This window comes from Rhinatrema bivittatum, chromosome 6 (assembly GCF_901001135.1).
Source record: "Rhinatrema bivittatum chromosome 6, aRhiBiv1.1, whole genome shotgun sequence".
Classification (NCBI taxonomy): Eukaryota; Metazoa; Chordata; class Amphibia; order Gymnophiona; family Rhinatrematidae; genus Rhinatrema; species Rhinatrema bivittatum.
Genome location: NC_042620.1, coordinates 199,261,558 through 199,282,469, shown reverse-complemented (window position 1 = coordinate 199,282,469; position 20,912 = coordinate 199,261,558). Strand labels below are relative to the sequence as shown.

General features: G+C 44.8%; 1 protein-coding gene across 4 annotated transcripts in view; it reads right to left on the bottom strand.

Annotated features, from left to right (window-relative positions):
- LOC115093936 (arf-GAP with GTPase, ANK repeat and PH domain-containing protein 1) overlaps positions 1–20,912 on the bottom strand; it is a 1,595,449-nt gene that overhangs the window by 1,554,878 nt on the left and 19,659 nt on the right. The window contains exon 1 of one of the 4 annotated variants that reach the window (XM_029606398.1): positions 8,591–9,136. The exons of the other annotated variants lie outside the window; for them this stretch is intronic. Within the exon in view, the coding sequence (XP_029462258.1) occupies positions 8,591–8,618 (28 nt within the window). The 5' untranslated portion in view covers positions 8,619–9,136. Of the gene's footprint in view, positions 1–8,590; positions 9,137–20,912 lie in introns of those variants that run through there. 4 annotated transcript variants of the gene reach the window in all.

The following is a 20,912-nucleotide window of genomic DNA, read 5'->3' as shown; positions in this document are numbered from 1 at the left end:
AAAGCAATACCATCCTACTTGCTTCCTTCACTCATCAAAAACAAAAGAATAAATAATGACAAATCTTTTTAACTATTTCTTAGTATAAACAATAAGTAGTGTGACTTCATAAGGAATTTTAAAAATGTCATTGAACATTTTAACATATTTCTAAAATTGCATACCTAAATCCTACACTAGTCAAAATTGTAAAAACACAAGTACCGTGCTTAAAAACTGTGAGGCTCGTGGACCCTCATTGCTGTGGGAAGGTTGGCTCAATCTACAGGGAAGGCCCTGTAGGTTCTCCCTGACAGCTAGCAGGACTAGGCTGGTTGGAGACTTGTCTGGAGCTTTACGTATACCAGCTCCTTTCCCCTTAGGTTGAGCCTTCGGGTTCCAGGGGCTAGCAGGACTTAGGTGTGAGTCTCATGAAAGCTGGTAATGACATAAGTCCCAGTCGTGGCTAGGGTCAGAGGCAGACAGCAGATGTGGATGGTCGAAGGTCCAGGATGAGATCAAAGGCAGCGAGAGTAGTCTGAGCTCACGCTGAAGTCAATGGCAGGTGGTTGGCAAGGATGGTCAAAGCTCAGGCTGAGGTTAATGGCAGACAGCTGGCAAGAATGGTCAGAGTTCAGACCATGGTCAAATCCAATGGCAGGCGAGGAAGACACTAGGAGGACTAAGACATTAGGGCAAGGAGAACCAAGCAGGATGGGCTTGGAGAGACGAGCCAGGCAGGCTAGAACTGGAACACAGGATCAGGAACACAGGATGCAAACACACTTCTGTAAGGATGCAGGCAACCCGTTGCTGAGGCAATGAGTGGAGAGGCCCTTTATAGGGCTAGGTGGGTGATGTCATCTATAGGAGCCACAGGCATTTTCCCGCCGTGGGACTATTAAATTCTGCCAAGTCTGGCACTCATGCCCCTAGGAGCGCATCAAGAGGTGAGGAGAGGGGCAGCATCATGCCACAGGACAGAGGAGTGGTGGCATCCTGCTCATGGCCTGTTGGGGAGCCTGGGTGAGTGCGGTGGCTTGCAAGGGCATCCCGCAACCCAGCAAACATAAAAACACACACTTACAGACTTATCTCTCACATCCACTACATTGTAATGTACAAATATTATATATACAATTTGAGATGCTAACACAAATGTGTGCCAAAAGTACTGTATTACTAAGTTCTCTCAAGAACAATCTAGTACACTTAAATTTCAAAGTAATATTGCCTTGGACATCCCTTCACAAAGATGTTTCTTTTGAATCCCAACAAGAGGCAGTTTCACTGATGTTCAGCTTCTTCAGTGAGTACAGTCAGTTGTAATCAAACAGATGTATGGGGGTACATTTTAAAAGACAGCGCGCGCGCGTACTTTTGTTCACGCATCAGGCGCAAACAAAAGTATGCTGGATTTTATAAGATACGCGTGTATCTTGTAAAATCCAGGGTCGGCATGCGCAAGGGGGTGCACATTTGTGCAACTTGCGCGCACTGAGCCCTGTGCGCGCTGCCCGTTCCCTCCCCCCCCCGCACCTACCAAACCCACCCTCCCGGCCCTATCTAGACCCACACCTTTATCAGAAAAATTACTACTGCCTCCGGGCAGTAGTAACTTACGCGCACCGGCGCAGCAGGCCCCGACACAGGCCGCTGTGTCGGGGCACTCGGCCATGCCCCCAGACCGCCCACGCGCCTCCGAACACGCCCCTGACTGCCCCTTTTTACAAGCCCCGGGACTTACGCACGTCCCGGGGCTTGCGCTCGGCGCATGCAGGGGGTTTTAAAAGGGTTACCCGCGTACCTTATGTGCGTAACACTTTTACAATCCGGCCCATAGGGTACTATTGCAAGATAACCAGTTTCTTTCACAATCGCTTATCACAACTTCACTCATCAACAAAACACTTATTGGAAATACCATCTCTTAAATATGCTCACTTGCAGGAATCTAGAACACAGTATCTACTTCGGATCCCACATTCTGGTTGTCCACATCCTGGGACTTCTGTTCTGTCCAGCGTCCACTTCCGAGGTGGCTGGATCCCAGGTCGGGAAGAACACTCGCTCTGGTTGATCCCTCGCCTGGTTGCCACTCCGGTGGCTACTGATCCAAGTGCCTTCAGTTCCAGCGTCCTTGTGTCTTCAGTGTCCTCTCCAAGTGTCCTCAGTTCCAGCGTCCTTGTGTCTTCAGTGTCTTCTCCAAGTGTCCTCACTTCCAGCGTCCATGTGTCTTCAGTGTCTTCTCCAAGTGTCCTCACTTCCAGTGTCCATGTGTCTTCAGTGTCTTCTCCAAGTGTCCTCACTTCCAGCGTCCTTGTGTCGTCAGTGTCCTCTCCAAGTGTCCTCACTTCCAGCATACTTATGTCTTCAGTGACTTCCATGTCTCACCTTCCAAGGTAGTACCCCTGGACTGTATTCTCGGTACTGACCTTTTGCCTGTTCCTTGACCATCCTTCCCTGCCACCTGCCCGAACCTATGCCTGTGACCTGACTACACTGATTGCCTTCTGGAACCCGACCTTGCCTTGGCTAACTACTCTGGACTGATCTCTTGTTGCCGACCCTTGCTTTCCACATGGACTCCTCTTACTGGCCTCCTTCCCAGGACAACGACCGTGCATCCTTGTGGTGGTGGGCCTACCTTGAACTCTCTCATCTGAGATCCTACGAGGCCCACTTGTGACCATCTCCTCCTGTACTCCGCCTTCTGGTGGCAGGCACCCTCCGGGTCTGACCGGAGGGCCAGACCAACCCTGCCCCAAGCCAAGGGTCCACTTCCTGCACAACCAAACCTTGTATAGCTTATTCCTCTTAGCTTGGATATTGGAAGGAACTGCATGAGAATACATCTTCAGGAATTTATTACAGAAAATGAAATGCAGACCAGATTGTACTTGCAAGAAGAAAAAAAAATGCATACTCACTAGACTTGCTTATTCTGAGATTAGTGGATTAAAAGCAGGAGGGGTAATAAATCAGCTCTTCCCGATATATACAGCAACATAAATTGTCAAGGAAGTACCAGTATGTATTTTGTGCAGCTAAGTGCCACAAAAAAAGGTAAATAAAATGAGAACTCCACGTTGTTCAGGGAACCCACCTGCAGGCAGATAAAGCAATTTCTGACATAGTAAGGGGTCTTAGAAAATGCTGCATAATGCCTCATTTCCTCTCTTTCTTAGATTTTTCATCTCCACCACATCTCCCCCTTCTTCCGTATATCTTCTGCTTCCCCTCTCTCTGTAGGTTCTCTTATCTATTTAGATCTTGCTTGAGTTCCTCTTCCACTCTCTGAAGGGAGTACCAGGTTTTAGTTCACATACTGATGCAGCACCAAGGATGTTTCTTCCTCACCTTTCCACCCCTTTCTTCTTCCATTCCATTCTTTGGTCTCACTCTGTCACCTCATTTTCTGTCTCTCTCCCTCCCTCTATACAGCCTCTACTCTCTTGTGCTATTTGGCAAGGTACCACTCTGGTGCTCCAGCATAAGCAAGCCTCAAGAGATGGGATATGCTTTTTTACAAGCATGACTGACCCCCCATCTGCTACAGTGGCCTATTCATGAGTGCACCAATTGATAACCAATAGGAAAAAGATGATTAGAGCAGTGGTTCTCAACCTTTTCCCCATCATGACACACCTTACAGACCACGCTCACATGTGACACACATGCTCATAATTCATGGCGTGTGACACACATGCTCATTATAATTCACGGTGGAAATAAAAAATAAAGGTTCAGTATGATTTTTATTGTTAAGAATGACACAAGGGAAAGATAAGTACTCTGTCTTAACAGAAATTGCATAAACAGTAAACATTCCATACCAAAACAGCACTCAAACAGTAACCACCTTACCTAAGAAAAGGAAACACTGAAAATATTACACCAGGCCTTAAGACACCAATATACCTCCTATTAGGAAAACTGACCAAGCCAGGCTGCGATAGAGTCCTACACAGAAACTACATGCCTGCAGAAAACCCTCACCTGAATCACGTGTGCTGACCCTCACCTAACAAAGAATGAAGAGACCATAAAGCATAGCTAGAAACATGCAGACCAAAACTGAACTAGAAACCGCAACAAGCCAGACACACTGTATTGCAGTGTAACAAAGGAAAAAGAGAAACATCACCAGTCCTCAACAAGTCAAGAAATATAAAACCAATAGCAGTAAAACCATAATAAAATGAACAGATTTCAAAACAGCTGATGAATGGAATATCCAATAATTAAAAAACTCATAAAAAATTTCTAGATACCAATAAAATATTTCAAAATAGCAGACAAAGACCCAATAATGAAAAATAAGGATAAAAAATGCTTTGCTCTGCATACCTGGGAAGGTTTGATATCCAGGTGCCCTGAGATTGTTTTGAATTTGCAGGAGGAGGGATGGTTTGCTTGCAACTTTCTCCTCTGTCACACTGGCTCTCAATCACACACCTATATACCCATGCTCTCTCTCTCTCACTTATATAGGCTCAATCACATTTATACACATGCTGTCTATCTTTTCACATTTACACAGGCTTTCAATCACACACTTGCATACATGCTGTGTCTCACACAGACTCATTCACACATGCACTCTCTCTCCCTTATACACACAGGCTCTTAATCATATATACACATGATCTCTCTCACTTATATATACAGGTTCTCAGTCATACACTTACATTCATGCTCTCTCTCACACACACACAGGCTTTCAATCACTGGAGAAGTTACTTTCCTTATAATTTCGTTTTCCTTAGTGTAGACAGATGGATTCAGGACTAGTGGATTGTGTGCTCCTCTGCTAGCAGATGGGAGACGGATTCAGATTTCAAAGCTGACGTTACCCTAGATATACCCCTGCCGTGACCTTAGCTCCTCAGTATCTCTTCGTCTCCCTAGCAGATGTGGACACTATCTGCTCACTAGCACGGTGCCTGGGGTCCCGGTTCGACACCAAGCAGAACAGGGTCTTTCTCCCTCCTGAGAAGGAGGAAACTGATGGAACAGGTACGCCAATTGATGACCAGGACGCGCCCCAGGGTATGGGACAACCTTCAGGTCCTAGGCCTCATGGCATCAACTCTGGAAGTAGTACTGTGGGCAAGGGTTCACATGCAGCCACTCCAGTGCTCCTTTTTGTCCTGCTGGAATCCACAGTCCCAAGATTACTCGATTTATCACCTGCCAGCTTTGAATCTGTTACCTCTGGTGAGCTGTTATCTGGAGAGTTTGTACTCTGATCACATGTATTTTCCAGACACTTTGATCAAATATTGAAATTTATCAGAAGACTACTTAGTTTCCAATATGTATTCATATTGAGAGGATTTGATCCTCAGTTATTCTGGAGTTCTCAAAAGATTTGAACAGCAGACATACTATCAGAATTAGAATAGGCCTTTTCCAGTTGGTTAGCATACTAACATTGCAAAATATATGGAAGGTGTGAAAATTCTTCACCCCCATATGAGGTCCGGTACCACCATGGGATTTGGATTGAATACTTAAGTTTAATGAAATTATTCATTTATTTACTATTACCAATAGTTGCATATTTGCAGTAACTGTGTCTTATACGGTCTTTCATAGAAAGAAAGTTGTCATTCTATTCCAAATATTGTCTTGGTCCTCAATCTCATTTAGTATTATTGTTTTTCCATGTACACAGTATGCCAGAAATTGCTTTATCTACAGGTAGTGGCAACTAGCTGTGCAAAATACATATTTGTACCTACATGACAATTTGTGCTATTATCATATGTACCAGGAAACAGATTTATTTCTCCTCCCCTCCTTTAATCTACTAATCTCAGGATGAACAAGTCTGGTGAGTACACGTTTTTGAATAGCAAATTTAATTTTATGCCCTGCATATTATTTTCTGAAATAAGTTCCTGAAGATTCCCTCTCATATATTCCCTTTCAATATCCATCCTAAAAGAAATAAGCTTCAAAGCTCTGGATGCAGCAATTTGCCTTTTTAGATAAGCAGAGATACTTGGTTGCTAAAAGTGAAAGGATAGGAGAAAATGTGGCACATGTTTGAGTTTATAGCACCATATTAGACTGAGTCAACGATGAGTGTTGGACCTGCCAGGATGAATGACTGAGTAATATGAAAACTTAGAAATCTCAGTGGAAGCACAGGTGTTAACACGGCCAAATTTGTCTGGCAGGCTGTGATTGTAAAATCAATCAGCACAGTGGTGGCTAACTCCAGTCCTCAAAAGCCACAAAGAGACCTGGTTTTCTGGATGTCTACAATAAATATGCATAAGAAATTTGCATGCACTGCCTAAAGATTTGCATGCACTGCCTAAATGATATAACCATGTCATTGGTGAAATCTCATTTGAGATATCATGTCCAATTCTAAAGGCCAGTCTTCCGAAACAGGGCATAATTTATAGGGGAATGGCCAGAAATGCAGTACCGGCACTTATTTTCAGGTTTAAGAGGCAGAGCAGTAGGGATATTCTGCTCTAGCCCCTCCTCTCCAGGCAGCCTACAGGGAAGAGGAGAGAGAGAGCCTGAAGCACAAACGGGCCGACGCATTATCAGTGCTTAAAAAGCAGGCGCTCAACGCTGAGCGCCCACTTTAATGCACGCCCTACCACCTTTCCCAGGGACCAGATGTTATATTCAAATGACCTGCCGTGCTAAAAAGGACACACTAGGGAAATGTGAGCATCCTTAGGTGCCTAGGAGACATGGCTGGGAGCCCATGTTTGACCCGCTCTAAGCTCCCTTCCCCCAAGGAGTAGCCTCCTATTGGTCCTTTTCACTGACATGTGACAATGAAGGGACCAATCAGCAATAAGTGAAGGAGTGAATAAATCAATATTAAAGTGTTGGGTACACAACAAGGACTAAATTGCATAGTCTGGGTGAACAAATAAGGGTGAGAGTAGCTTGCTTGTTACTTCGGTTAGTAACCAGAACCAATTAAGCCTGATACTTCACTTTGAATACATATACAGCACAGCTCACTGCTTCAACAGCAGGGGGATGAAGAAAAGAGGATTTATATTCGGACAACAACCAACAAGGACTAAATTGCACAGGCTGGGTTAACAAGCGTGGGAGTAGCTTGCTTATTGCGGTGGTTACTACCCCTAACCAATTAGGCTTGATACTTCACTTTGATACAGCTCCAGCACTGCTCTCTACATCAATGGCGGGGATGGAAGAAAATTAGAACCAAAAAGTTACCAATAAGGGCCCTGACCTCAATAGTCAGAGTAATAGATAAGTATGAGAAAAATAAGTGTGAAAGCTTGCTGGGCAGACTGGATGGGCTGTTTAGTCTTCTTCTGCCATCATTTCTATGTTTAATATTAATTTATTCACTCCTTCACTTATTGCTGATTGTCCCTTTACTGTCACATGTCAGTGAAAGGACCAATCACCTTTCAGAAGGCTGTACTGAAAGGAGATTGGTCCTTTTCACTGACAAATGTTAGTGAAAAGGACCAATCAAGGACAGCCCTGGAAGTACATAAAAGCAGTATTTACTGCTTTTCTGTACACTTTTTTTAGCCGCTCAGAAACTAACACCAGCTCTGTGCAGATTTTGGATGTGCTAACCCCCGTTTTGCATCAGGGGTTACGGCCGCATGTCCAAAACACGCGTTCAACAGCATGTTGAGCTGTGTGCTGTGGCCACGCACCATACTACATCAGCCTGAAAGAGAAGAGAACATTACTCTGCTCCTTAATCCAGCCCCTCCTTGTTTCCCCCTCCTCATCTCTTCTCCTATATTGCAGGGAACAGAAAGGGAAGAGATAATACTACAGAGCAAAAACATGCACACACAAAAAAAAAGGGGGGGGGCTTGAATTATATTTGTTTGAAATTTGTGAGCAGTAGTGGAAGTTGTCAAGACTTCAACCCTGGCCTTGATAACTGGCATTACTGCTCACAACTTTCAAACTGGTGTTAATTCATCCCCTTTTTGTGTCCATTACAGAGGGCTTAATTTCTGGCAGAGCAACCCAAAATAGCTATCTTTTTGGGGGGGGACCCAAGCAAGCAGAGTTGGCAGTGTATATAAATTCTGGCTCCCCTGTGGAAAAAGAACAGAGCAGGTAGTTACAAGGATCATTTATGTCCCATCCCCCAGCTCTTGGAAGAAGCAGAGCAGAACAGAGTGTGCTCCTTGATATTGCCCGTATATAGGTCCCTGGTGAGAGCTCACCTGGAATACTATGTACAACTCTGGAGACCACACCTTCAAAGGATATAAACAGGATGGAGTTGGTCCACAGGGTGGCTACTAAAATGGTCAGCGTGTTCTCTGTTCTAAAGCATATGGGGATAGACTTAAAGATGTAAACATGTATACTCTAGAGGAAACTATGAAAAACACCAACATGCATCCATATCATAAACATGCAATGACGCTCAAATGATCATATCAATTCTTACTTAATTTAGGACTCATGACCATCATAATAGGCTTCATCGTGATAGCTGTTGCTTTAGGACTCTGCCTTATACTTAATCATAGGTCACAATCATTGAGGTTGTACAGAAAAAAAAATTGTTGAGCCTTTTTTTAAATGCTGCAATTAAAATGTTCGTTCATGAACTACTTAACTTGCTTGAAATGCACAGATTCTTCCATTGAACAACTGCCGAGGACGGTTAGCTCCGAACGTATTCTTCTATATCCATTCCATGCTGGTTATTCTTGTATCGATTCACCGCTTACACTCTGGTCTCCCGACATGGGGACGTATTTAGTTTACTCTAGAGCAGTGGTTCTCAAGCGGTGTCTCGCAGCTCCCGGTGTTCCACTGCCCTGCTTGTGCTTCCCTTCTCCCCAGGGGCGGGGCTGAAGAATGGAGAGATGCTGCGCGCCACCGCTGAAGGCCAGGCCGGCGGGACCGAAGAAAGAAAAGACGCTGCGCGCCGCTGCCGGCGGCTGAAGAGCGGAGAGACCTGCGCCCCGACGTCAGCGGGGCCGAAAAATGAAGAGACCTGCGCGCTGACGCCGCGGGGTCAAAGAATGAAGAGACACGCGGTGGCTGAAGAGTGGAGAAACCTGCGCGCCGACGCCAGCGGGGCCAAAAAATGAAGAGACCTGTGCTCCGACGTCAGCGCGTCCGAAGAATGAAGAGACCTGCGCCCCGACGCCAGCGGGGCCGAAGAATGAAGAGACCTGTGCTCCGACGTCAGCGCGTCCGAAGAATGAAGAGACCTGCGCCCCGACGCCAGCGGGGCCGAAGAATGAAGAGACCTGCGCTCCGACGTCAGCGCGTCCGAAGAATGAAGAGACCTGCGCCCCGACGCCAGCGGGGCCGAAGAATGAAGAGACCTGCGCTCCGACGTCAGCGCGTCCGAAGAATGAAGAGACCTGCGCCCCGACGCCAGCGGGGCCGAAGAATGAAGAGACCTGCGCCCCGACGCCAGCGGGGCCGAAGAATGAAGAGACCTGTGCTCCGACGTCAGCGCGTCCGAAGAATGAAGAGACCTGCGCCCCGACGCCAGCGGGGCCGAAGAAAGAAGAGACGCTGCAAGCCGAGGCCAGCGGGCCCGAGATGCTGTGCACCCTTGCCGGCGGCTGAAGATGGAGAGACCCTGTGCACCGTGAGAGATCAGGCCAGAGGCAGCTGAGAAGTGGAGGCCAGGCTTATTGGGCCAAACAACGAGAAGAAGCTCCATGTGAGATTGTGTGCCTGTGGTAGAATGGGTGCATGAGTGAGAGATTGTGTGTGAGTGTGGTAGAATGGGTGCCTGGGTGCATGAGTGAGAGCTTGTGTGCCTGTGGTAGAATGGGTGCATGAGTGAGAGATTGTGTGTGAGTGTGGTAGAATGGGTGCCTGGGTGCATGAGTGAGAGCTTGTGTGCCTGTGGTAGAATGGGTGCATGAGTGAGAGATTGTGTGTGAGTGTGGTAGAATGGGTGCCTGGGTGCATGAGTGAGAGCTTGTGTGCCTGTGGTAGAATGGGTGCATGAGTGAGAGATTGTGTGTGAGTGTGGTAGAATGGGTGCCTGGGTGCATGAGTGAGAGCTTGTGTGCCTGTGGTAGAATGGGTGCATGAGTAAGCGCTTGTGTGTGAGTGTGGTAGAATGGGTGCATGAGTGAGAGATTGTGTGCCTGTGGTAGAATGGGTGCATGAGTGAGAGCTTGTGTGTGAGTGTGGTAGAATGGGTGCCTGGGTGCGTGAGTGGCAGCTGTGTGTGTGTGTTTGTGTTGGAATGCATGCCTGGTTGCATGAGTGAGAGCTTGTGTGCCTGTTGTAGAATGGGTGCCTGAGTGGCAGCTTTGTGTGCGTGTGGTAGAATGGGTGCCTGGGTGCATGAGTGAGAGCTTGTGTGTGTGGTAAAATGGGTGCATGAGTGGCAGTGTGTGTGGTTGTAAGTGACAGAATATATGTGAGATTGTATGTAAGTGACAGAGCATGTGTGTGATTGAGAGAGACTGGTCAGGGAGGTGACTGGTATGTGTGTGTGAGGAAGAGATACTAGTTAGGGAAGTTACTAGTCTGTGTGAGACAGAGACTGGTTGTCACTGGTTGTGGGCCTTAAGGAAGAGGACTGTGAGGACATAGCTTCAGCAGCCACTGCTGCTTCTAGTGAGTGCTATTGGTCTGCAAGGGAAAGGAGTAGGAGAGTTGCTGGAGAGGGTAAGTAAAGGCAGCTTTTTAAGTTTATTTTTCTTGATTGACTGCCATTTTAATTATTGGGTATTATGTGATGTGTCTGCTGTTTTGAAATATTTTGATATTTAGACAATTTTTATTAATTTTTATGAGTTTTTAATTGTTGGATGTTATTCTGTTCATCAGCTGTTTTGTAACATTTATTAGTATAGTTTTACAATTATTTCTAAGTGGGTATCTATAGCAGCTTGGCTTGCTCTGTTTTCCCAATAGGAGGTGGTAAATATTTGTAGTGGTAAATTACTGTCTTTTCATAAGGAGGGATGTTTTGCTTTTACTGAGATGTCATCAGATCCAGAATATCTTTTTTGTATGGTGAGCTGTACAGGTAATGCCCTAGGTCTGCTCTGCACCCATTTTTGGGGGTCAACGTGGTTCCTGAGGATGCAGAATGTACCGTATTTTTCGCTCCATAAGACGCACCTGACCATAAGACGCACCTAGGATTCAGAGGGGGAAAATTAAAAAAAAAAAAAATTGTGCTAAACCGGCTCTGCGTCTGGGCGTCTTATGGAGCAAATTAGGGGAGTGCATAGTTTTTTTTTTTCTCCCCATTTTGTTTTCGGGTCTGGGGAGGGCCATTTCGGTCCACTCCCCAGATCAGAAAATTTTTCTTTCTGTGGGAACCCCCAAAACCCCCCCCCCCCCATCCCAACCCTTTAAATTAACAACCTCCCCCCCCCTGACCCCCCCCAAGACCTGCCGAATTAATTTCCTGCAACCCCCCACCCTCCTGACCCTCCCAAGACCTGCCGAATTAATTTCCTGCAACCCCCCACCCTCCTGACCCCCCCAAGACCTGCCAAACGTCCCTGGTGGTCCAGCGGGGGTCCAGGAGCGGTCCGGGAATGATCTCCTGGGCGTGAGCCGTCGGCTGCCAGTAAACAAAATGGCGCCGACGGCCCTATGCCCTCACTATGTCACTGAGACCGACCGCTGCTATTGGTCGGTCTCAGTGACATAGTGAGGGCATAGGGCCGTCGGCGCCATTTTGTTTACTGGCAGCCGACGGCCCTATGCCCTCACTATGTCACTGAGACCGACCAATAGCAGCGATCGGTCTCAGTGACATAGTGAGGGCATAGGGCCGTCGGCTGCCAGTAAACAAAATGGCGCCAACGGCCCTATGCCCTCACTATGTCACTGAGACCGACCAATAGCAGCGGTCGGTCTCAGTGACATAGTGAGGGCATAGGGCCGTCGGCGCCATTTTGTTTACTGGCAGCCGACGGCCCACGCCCAGGAAATCATTCCCGGACCCCCGCTGGACCACCAGGGACGTTTGGCAGGTCTTGGGGGGGTCAGGAGGGTGGGGGGTTGCAGGAAATTAATTTGTCAGGTCTTGGGGGGGGGGGGGTTTTGTAGGAAATTAAGTCGGCAGGTCTTGGGGGAGTCGGGGGGGGGGGTGTTTGTTAGATTTTTGTTTGGTTTTTTTTTTATATTCGCTCCATAAGACGCACATACATTTTCCCCCCACCTTTGGGGGAAAAAAAGTGCGTCTTATGGAGCGAAAAATACGGTATATTTACATTTTGTCCCATGACGGTCACATGTTCAGTGTGTCACGCATGTGAGAACCATCTGCCAGGTGTGTCCCGGCCGAAAAAAGGTTGAGAACCACTGCTCTAGAGGAAAGTCAGGGTAGGGGAGATATGATGAGATATTCAAATATCTCAAAGGTTTCCATGCACAGGTGGCGAGCCTTTTTCAACGGAAAGGAGCTCCAGAATGAGAAGTCATGCAATGAGGTTAAAAGGGGGTAAAACTAAGGAATAACCTTAGGAAATGTTTCTTCACAGAGAGAGTGGTAGATGCATGGAACAGCCTTCCAGTGAAAGTGGTGGAGAAAAACATAGTAGGGGATCTCTAAGGAAGTGATAAGAATTATAATGCTAAATTAATTGGACAGCTGGCAATGGATGGGCCATATGGTCTTTTTCTGCTATCATGTTTCTAGATGTTTTTCTTTGTGTTCTATTTGTGTGCTAGAGCTGCTTACTCTGACAAAGGCAGGCATATAGTTTTGATTTTTGTGCAGTTTCCCAGCATAGTTTAGGAGGCTCTGAGGAAGAACATCCAAAGTCAAAAAGACAGGGGGACTGCCTGTCAGCTCCACTGCTTCTTCCACCACTGAGTATGTTGGCTTTCTGCTTATCATGTTGTCATTCCAGGCCCTGCTGCCTCCACTGCTAGTAACCTCACCAGTGAGAGAGAAATGGCCAAGACAGTGAATGAGAGGATGTGAGATAAATGAAAGGATTAGAAGGAGGTGAAGGAAAGTGAGTAAGGAGATACAGTGGGCAAGAAAATGAGATCAGAGGGAGGGGAGGGCAAAAAAGTGAGTAAAATGATCAGAGAGGCTATGGGTTATGTGAGCTGGAAGGGGACAGGGTGAATCAAGGGATCAAAGGTGTTGCAGAGTAGGAGTGGGACAATCATAGAGGCTATGAGATATCAGTAAGATGATCAGTCAATGAGTGAATTGATCAGGAGGGATGGAGAAAGAGGAGGAAAGGGGATAAGATTGGCCATAGTGGGGGAGTGGGGTGGGAGAGAGAAGAGAGAGTGATGAGAGCCTGTGGTATTTCGCTCTTCCTTCCACCCACAAGGAGGCAAAGAGAAGTCCACTTTTTAATTCCAGGTCCCACACCCCTGTACAAGGAAGCTGAGAACAGTGCACACCAGTCTGCTCCTCACCCCCAAAGCAGAGGTGACCCACCTGATTCTGGCTAAGAGGATGCCTGTACCTTACTGGCCAAGCAGGGAGAGGAAGAGAGTTGCTGGAGAGGGTAATTTTCCAGGGAGAGAGAGGCTCGAACCACCAGAAATGGAGATTAGCCTTCGGGCCTTTAGCACCACTGGTGGATTTTATAGCGGGACTAGGGATGGAGGCTCAGGATCACAGGGTGGAGAGGAGAATGCAAGAGAGAAAGAGCCCTTTTCTCCTCCTTACCCCAGTGATCTTGCATCCCTAAGCCCCAGGTGTCTTTCACCTACCAGTGTTTATTGAGCATCTTAAGTGTGTGTTTCAGGGGAGAGGGGGGATGAGAAACAGTTCATACCCAGCCCTGGTCCCACCTCTTTGCACAGATTACAACTGGCTCTGGTCCTGCCCACCGTTCCAATTTCTTTTTGTCTGCAAAGGAAGTCCTGTTCCTAAAAGTATTAGAGAAAGTTGAGGTCCTCTAAAGGAGGGCTATCAAAATGATGCATAGTCTGCACCAAAAACCTTATGAAATAAGATTAAGGTATACACGTTTAGGTCCTTGAGAAGAAAGCAAGGGGAACATAAATAATGCACATAATGTAAATATTTTCAGTGGGAAGGGGATTCTAAAACAAGACACCATGATATAAAGCTTCAAGGGGGTAGACTCAGGAGTAATATTAAAAATATTTGACTGAAACTGTGAAAGCTGCACAGATAAGCCTTCCACTGTAAATGTGTTGGAGTCATTTTTGGTTACTTTTGCTGAGAATGTATATAGAGGTTAGGCAGTTATGGATTCAGAGTTTTCACCCAGACACAGACTAGTTTGAAGACCAGAGGCCAACCTCTGAGTGATCTCCTATTTACCGTTTTGCACTGTGAAATGTTTACAAACAGGCAAGAATGTTTATTTTAGTTATTCCAATAGGTCTATGATGAGAAAATAAGCAATTAACTTATACTAAAGCCTGAGAGAGAATGAAGGCCACACAGCTGCACCTGAAATTGATAAGAACTCAGAGGGAATGAACATCACTGCTTTCCCAAGCATTTTTAGTGTATAAGGAGTAATAACAGCAAGAGGAAGAGCATGCTCTGGACGTGATAGTACAGGCTGATCTTTTGGAAACATGTAACCTTTTTATATATTTAGCAATTGTCATTATCTACCATTATTTCTTCTGTATGATCTGATTTTATTTGTTCTATCCTCCTATTACTCAAATAAACTTACTTTCCTATGTACCTGGAATCGTGAAGTACTGAATCAAAGTTCAAGCCCCCAGGTTTAATCCCAGTAATTGTGTGTGTTTATATTGGGTAAGTCCCCGAGGCAGTCTTGTGGGCATGCAGGCGATAAGCATCTCAGGTAGCCCCCAGTGTAAACCTCAGTGAGATTAGCACCCCAGGTCAGAGCCCCTGGGCAAAATGTCAGTGTGCATGGTCTGAACCCAGAACAACGTGGTAGAGTCAAACACCCTAAGTGAATTAAGGAAAGCATGGGATTATCAGAGAGGATCTTTAGTTCCAGAGAAGTAAAGGGAAAGCTAGAGATAAGTTGGGTTCTATGAGAACTGATAGGAAATAATTTGGGCAGACTAGATGGGCCTTATGGTTCTGTCCTGATCTCTGTGCGTGTTGGGGGATAGACTTGGTAATTTTCTCCTGTTCCTTTGGGCTTCAGGCTCAGTTGGAAACCAGGGCAGGGATTTGGTGCCAGGGACCTACATTTGCAACTATCTTGGTATTTTTTTCCCTCTATTTTATATCTCCTCCCAACTTTTAAGTACATCTACCCTAGCTTAAATATTCTGTGCTCTAGAAATGTGTGTGTTACAGAGAAGAAAAAAAAAAAAAAAAAGAGACCCCTCTAGCAGAGTCAAGTGGATGAATTGACTTAGCTGGCAACCTATCCACATCAGAAATAAAGTTAAAGTTCCCTCCAAGTACCATAGGCAGGTGACTATATTTGAATAGCTTAAGTGTCAGTTTAGCGAAGAATCCATGACTAATTAATATTAGGAGCATAAATAATACAGAGCAAGATAGGTTTCCCAAATAGGGAACCTTCCAGCAAGATACACATTCCGTCCGGGTCTTTCAAAATTGTATTTACCTGAAATGGCAGGGCTCTGCTAATCAATATAGTCACCCCTATGCTCCTGCAACCTAGGATGCAAAAAAAAAAAAAAAAAAAAAACCAGCTCCCCAACTCACTGACATCTAAGTTTAGGATGTTCTTCTTCACTAAGATGGGTTTCTTGAAGCACACCAATTCCAGTTTTAGATCTCTTCAGCGCCTGTAATACTTTGTAACATTTTACAATAGAGTTGAAACCACAAACATCCCAAGTGATGCAACGAACCAAGTTAGCTACTTATGTGCATAATGGGTTCCCTACTAATAGAGTAAGCACACAAAATGTGACAGGCTACTCCAACCTAGACCCCATAGCTATTCCAAACCAGAGAAAGAATGCCACTCATAACTCTTAAAGGTGAATCCCTCAAAAAAAAAAAACACTTAGAGGCCATTTTAATATCAGGCGCGAAAAAATGTGTGTCTAAACTAGGTGCCCATTCTTTCAATGTGTGCATATATACTTCACCTGGGCACCCGATGCAATACTCAAATGAGCTGCCACGCTAAAAAGGACACGGTAGGGATAAACTGTGCTTACCTAGCACATCCTTGCCATCAAGCACCCAGGAAACATGTGCTGTGTGCGGGTTATGAAAATAGATGCTCAATATGAGCATCCGTTTTATCCTGTGGCAGCTAATTCACATGCACAATATACAAGGCCTGGAGCATTTATATTGCAGGTTGTGTATTGTGCACCCTGAAATTTATTTTTTTTTTCCATCAAGTCTTTGTATTTTTTCATGATGCTGCTTTCTATGGTTCCTCCTACTTAGTATTGCGACAATACTAAGTAGGTACAACCACAGAAAAGCAGTATTTTGGGCTTTTTAGTTGAGCCCTTGGTGCGTAGCAAGACTTAACGCCAGGTCTGGGGCTGGTGTTAAATTTGCCGTGTTAAAACATGCACAACAAGTGCATGGCTATTTTTTGCATCAGGGGTTATAGCTAATAGCCTCATCTACATGTGAAGAGCGCTATTAGCTATGCACTTGTTTTGGACACGCTAATCCCATTACTGCATTGGAAGTTATTCTAGTAAATCCAACCGCATGTCAAGCTGTGCGCTTGACTGAGAACACTATATTGCATTGTCCACTTAGCATTTTACCCTCACCTACTGTCAAACCTCCAGCCCTCCTGCCCACCCCCACTAACTTCCTCTTCACTTAACCCATATAGCCACAACCCAAAGAAACCTCCACTAATCACTGATGCTGGTCACTTAAGCACAAACCTGCGAAACCGGGTCCCAGTCCCTCCTTAAGAACTATGAAAACCTCCCGCAGTTAGAAAAGATCAATTGTATAAACTTGTGTTCTTTCATATAAGTTGGAGGGAGGGCTTGCGGGATAAAGGGTAATAGAGATAAAGGAAGTATTGTGGAATTATTACTTTTTTTTTCTTTACTGTTTGTGATCATTGAGGGTAGCATGGCATGTAAAAGGAACAATTATGCGCTGGGTTATACTTTTCCTTTGTTGGGAAGGGGAATGACAGAGCATTGGGTAACCATCTTAAAACCTTTTCTTTTTTCAAAACTTTATTCAAAGCCCTTAATCTAGGATAGGATAGAATTCTGGTACAAAAATAACCCAGGATAAGTATCTGAAGTAAAACCCCCACCCTTCCTCCTGCAGCGAGACAGATTTCCAAACTGTGCAGGTTCTGATGTAGAGTGAGCCTCGGGTGTTTTTTTTTGGTTGGGTGGACAAAAAGGAAGTATTCCCAATAAATATAATTTATAACATTTTCTTTAATGATCCTGAGTAACCAACTGCCTGAAGTTACAACAGGCTAACAGTTATTGACAAACTTCAACCTCCTCCCCCCCAACAAGGTGGTCTTCCAGAACTGAGACTAGGATTCTGGCTATCTCCTCTAAATGTCATCAAAAACTCATCCCTAGTTTTAACAGGAAGATCATATAGATATTACAGACTCTCTAATATCAATGGTGAGACTTTGAGCCCAGGTTTTTGGGACAGCAAGGCCCGAGAACCTTTGCTTTTGAGGGTAAAACAGACTCCTACATAGATACAGTGAAACCTCCAAGATATGGTGTTTGGTTTGGAGGGGACAATGAATGAAGTCTGAAGCATAGCCTGGTCATCTTTCATGGGCTCCACCATTTTCTTGACCTTTCCTCTGAAGAAATTTTCACCATAACCACACACATCTTTGAGCCTTTCCTGCACATCTTCATGAAAGTCAGAAGCCCACAACAAGTAAAGACTTAGGGCATCAAGATCCACGGTAAAGGCTCTCAATGCTATTTCAAAAGCATCATAGGTCATGCCTCTCAAACACCTCACAGATTTTCATCGATTAATAAAACTCTGCCAGTTTTTGAGGAAGAAATTTGGTAAATTTCTGGGCACCTTCCAGGATTTTATGAGAAAAGTTGGAAAGCTATTACCACAAATGCTCTAGTCTGGGCAATAAAATCTCAAAGCTACAGGTCTTGATGGTGGAGGCAGACTTCGACATTGTTGTTGTTATAGAAACTTGTTTCACTGAGTCTCATGATTGGGATCCCAGGCTATAACTTAAGGAACGGCAAAGAGGACAGGAAAGGGAAAGTAGAATCTCTTTATGTCAAACACAATATCCAAGCAACTGAAAAGCAAGGGATGGGGTAGGGAAGAAGCATTATAGGCTCTCCTAAAAAAAAATAAAAATAAGAGAAGATGGTGCTTCCATTTACACTTGGTGTAGTCTACAGGCCTCCGACTCATACAGAAAAACTGGAAAGTGATTGATAGAAGACATCCAAAAGGTAGGAAAGAAGGGCAATGTGTTGCTTGTTGAAGATTTTAATCTGTCGGATGTGGACTGGCGTAACCCTTCTGTGGAATATACAAGGAGTAGAGAGATACTAGATACTCTTCAAGAGGCTCTGTGTAAACAAGTAGTAATGAAACCTTCGAGGGTGGATGCGATATTCAATCTGGTGCTCACTAATGACTGCATAGGTGCTCACCCGGGCACCAGTGATCAGAGGAATGGTTTGATAATGTAAAAAGGATACAGAGAAGTTGCTCAAAGACCCGAATTTTGAATTTCAAATACATGGATCTTGTCAAAATGGGAACTTAACTAGGAAGAACTAGAAGTCTGGAAGAAAATGGGTCATGTGGGCCAAATTAAAAGGAGCAATGTGCAAAGACCACAAATATCTATGTTAGAAAAGTAAATAAAAAGAGGAAAAAGAAACCTGATTCTCAAAGGAAGTGGCTGAAAAAAGAAAGGCAAAAAAGAAAGAAGTATAAAGGATCCCAAAAAGAGGAAAACAGGAAAGAACACCTGGTGAAGTTGAGGGAGACAAAGAAGGAACTCAAGAAAGAAAAAAAAAGGTCATGTTGAAGAAAGTACTGCTAAAGAGGTAAAGCAAGGTGACAAACATTTTTCAGATATATCAAAGAAAGGAAGATGGGCAAAGGTGATATAGTGAAACTGAATTGTGACAAACAGCAATTGTGGAAGAGGAGGAAAAAGCAGAAATATTAAACAAATACTTCATCTACATGTTCACTAAAGAAGACCCTGGAGATGAACCATTACTCGTTGACAAAACCATGGATAGCAGTGGAGTAAATGTGACTGTTTACAGAAGAGAATATACGGTAAGAGCTAGGAAAACTGAAAGTGGACAAGGCCATGGGACCGGATGAGGTACATCCCAGGATAGTGGGGAGCTCAGGGATGTTCTGAGGGGGTTCATTGAAAGACTTGTTCAATAGATCCCTGGAACCAGGAGTGGTGCCATGAGACTGGAGAAGAGCAATGGTGGTTCCGCTTCACAAGAGTGGGAGCAAAGAGGAAGCTAGAAATTACAGGCCAGTTAGCCTCACTTCAGTGGTGGGAAAATTAATGGTTGCTGGACCCGAGGCAGCATGGATTCACCAGGGGTAGGTCCTGTCAACAAATAAGATTGATTTTTTTGATTGGGTGACTAGAGAATTGGATCAGGAAAGAGTAATTGATGTGATTTACTCTGATTTCAGCAAAACATTTGATACAGTCCCACATAGGTTTTAATCATGCACGATCTTCGACCATTTTCCATTGGAAAGAAAACTGCAGAACTAGGAATCATGAAATGAAACTCCATGAGGGACAACTCAGAACCAACATCAGGAAATACTTTTCATGGAGAGAGTTTTGGATGCCTGGAGTACCCTTCTGAAAGAGGTGGTGAGGATGAATACATTGAACAAATTCAAAAGGGCATGGGATAAAAACTGCGAATCTCTAAAGACTAGAGGTTGGAAATTAAGAAAAGGGTGCATGGGAGAACCTTGCACGGAATGGCAGTCACTATCCTTTACAGAAGGCATGGGGATTACTGCCCTTAACCAATTAGCCTTGATGCTTGTGACACAACTGCAACACTCCTCTCTGACAGCAGTGGAGAAAGGGGAATTGGAATCAGATGTCAGCCAACGCTAGGCCCTGACTTTTACGGTCTAGGATACTGATATGCAGACATTAGGGATAAAGCACAGGTCTGCTTCTACGGCCAAGTCCAAAAGCAAAGCATGTTCAAGTAGCATTGTCTGAATTATCATGAAGGCTGGTCATCCTGTAAAAACATTGCTGGCAATAATTTTGTAATGGGCTTGACAGTTGCTTGGTTTTGGATTGTGAATATTGCTACCCTTAACATAAGGTTTGGGGGTAATCTGCACAAAGCAGCAATTACTACCATAAGAAACTTGCTGGGCAGACTGGCTGGACCATCTGGTCTTCTTCTGCAGTCATTACTAGGTTACTATGAAAGTATTGCATGATATAAATTCAGTAAGCGTTCTGGTAATGCTTCTTCCTGGTAAAGTACAGAGTCTGATAAACAAGTCCAGTGGTACAAAGGCAAGAGGTCTCAACTTCTTGGACCTTTTTAAGGTGGATTCAACTACCACTATGATGTGGTAACAGGGGCTTACTGAATCGCTCAACTGCCTGAACACATTACCAAATAAAAAAATAAAAGGGATATTCTATAGGTAAACTGCTCATAGTGCTACATATGTATTCTGATATTACACTTTCAATGCATTTGTATTTCAAGCAAGACCTAGCAAATTTCAATCCAGCCAATTTATTAACAGGAAAACTATAAATTGTTACTTTCTTAGGGCTCCCAATAACAGTGTTGGGACAGCAGCTTTGAACTTCAAAAGGTGAATTTTAAAAGACCAATGCACACATCAATCAGGGGCTGTGCAAATGTGTCAGGCAGACACACACAGAGTAGATTTTAAAAGCCACCCAGACACGCATGTAATGCCGCTGCATGCAAATTTCTGACCTTCTGAAAAAGGAGCAGGGCACTCCGAGATTTTAACCAGAAATTAGCACATAAATACTTATATGCACTGACGCACGTTGGGGTACCCT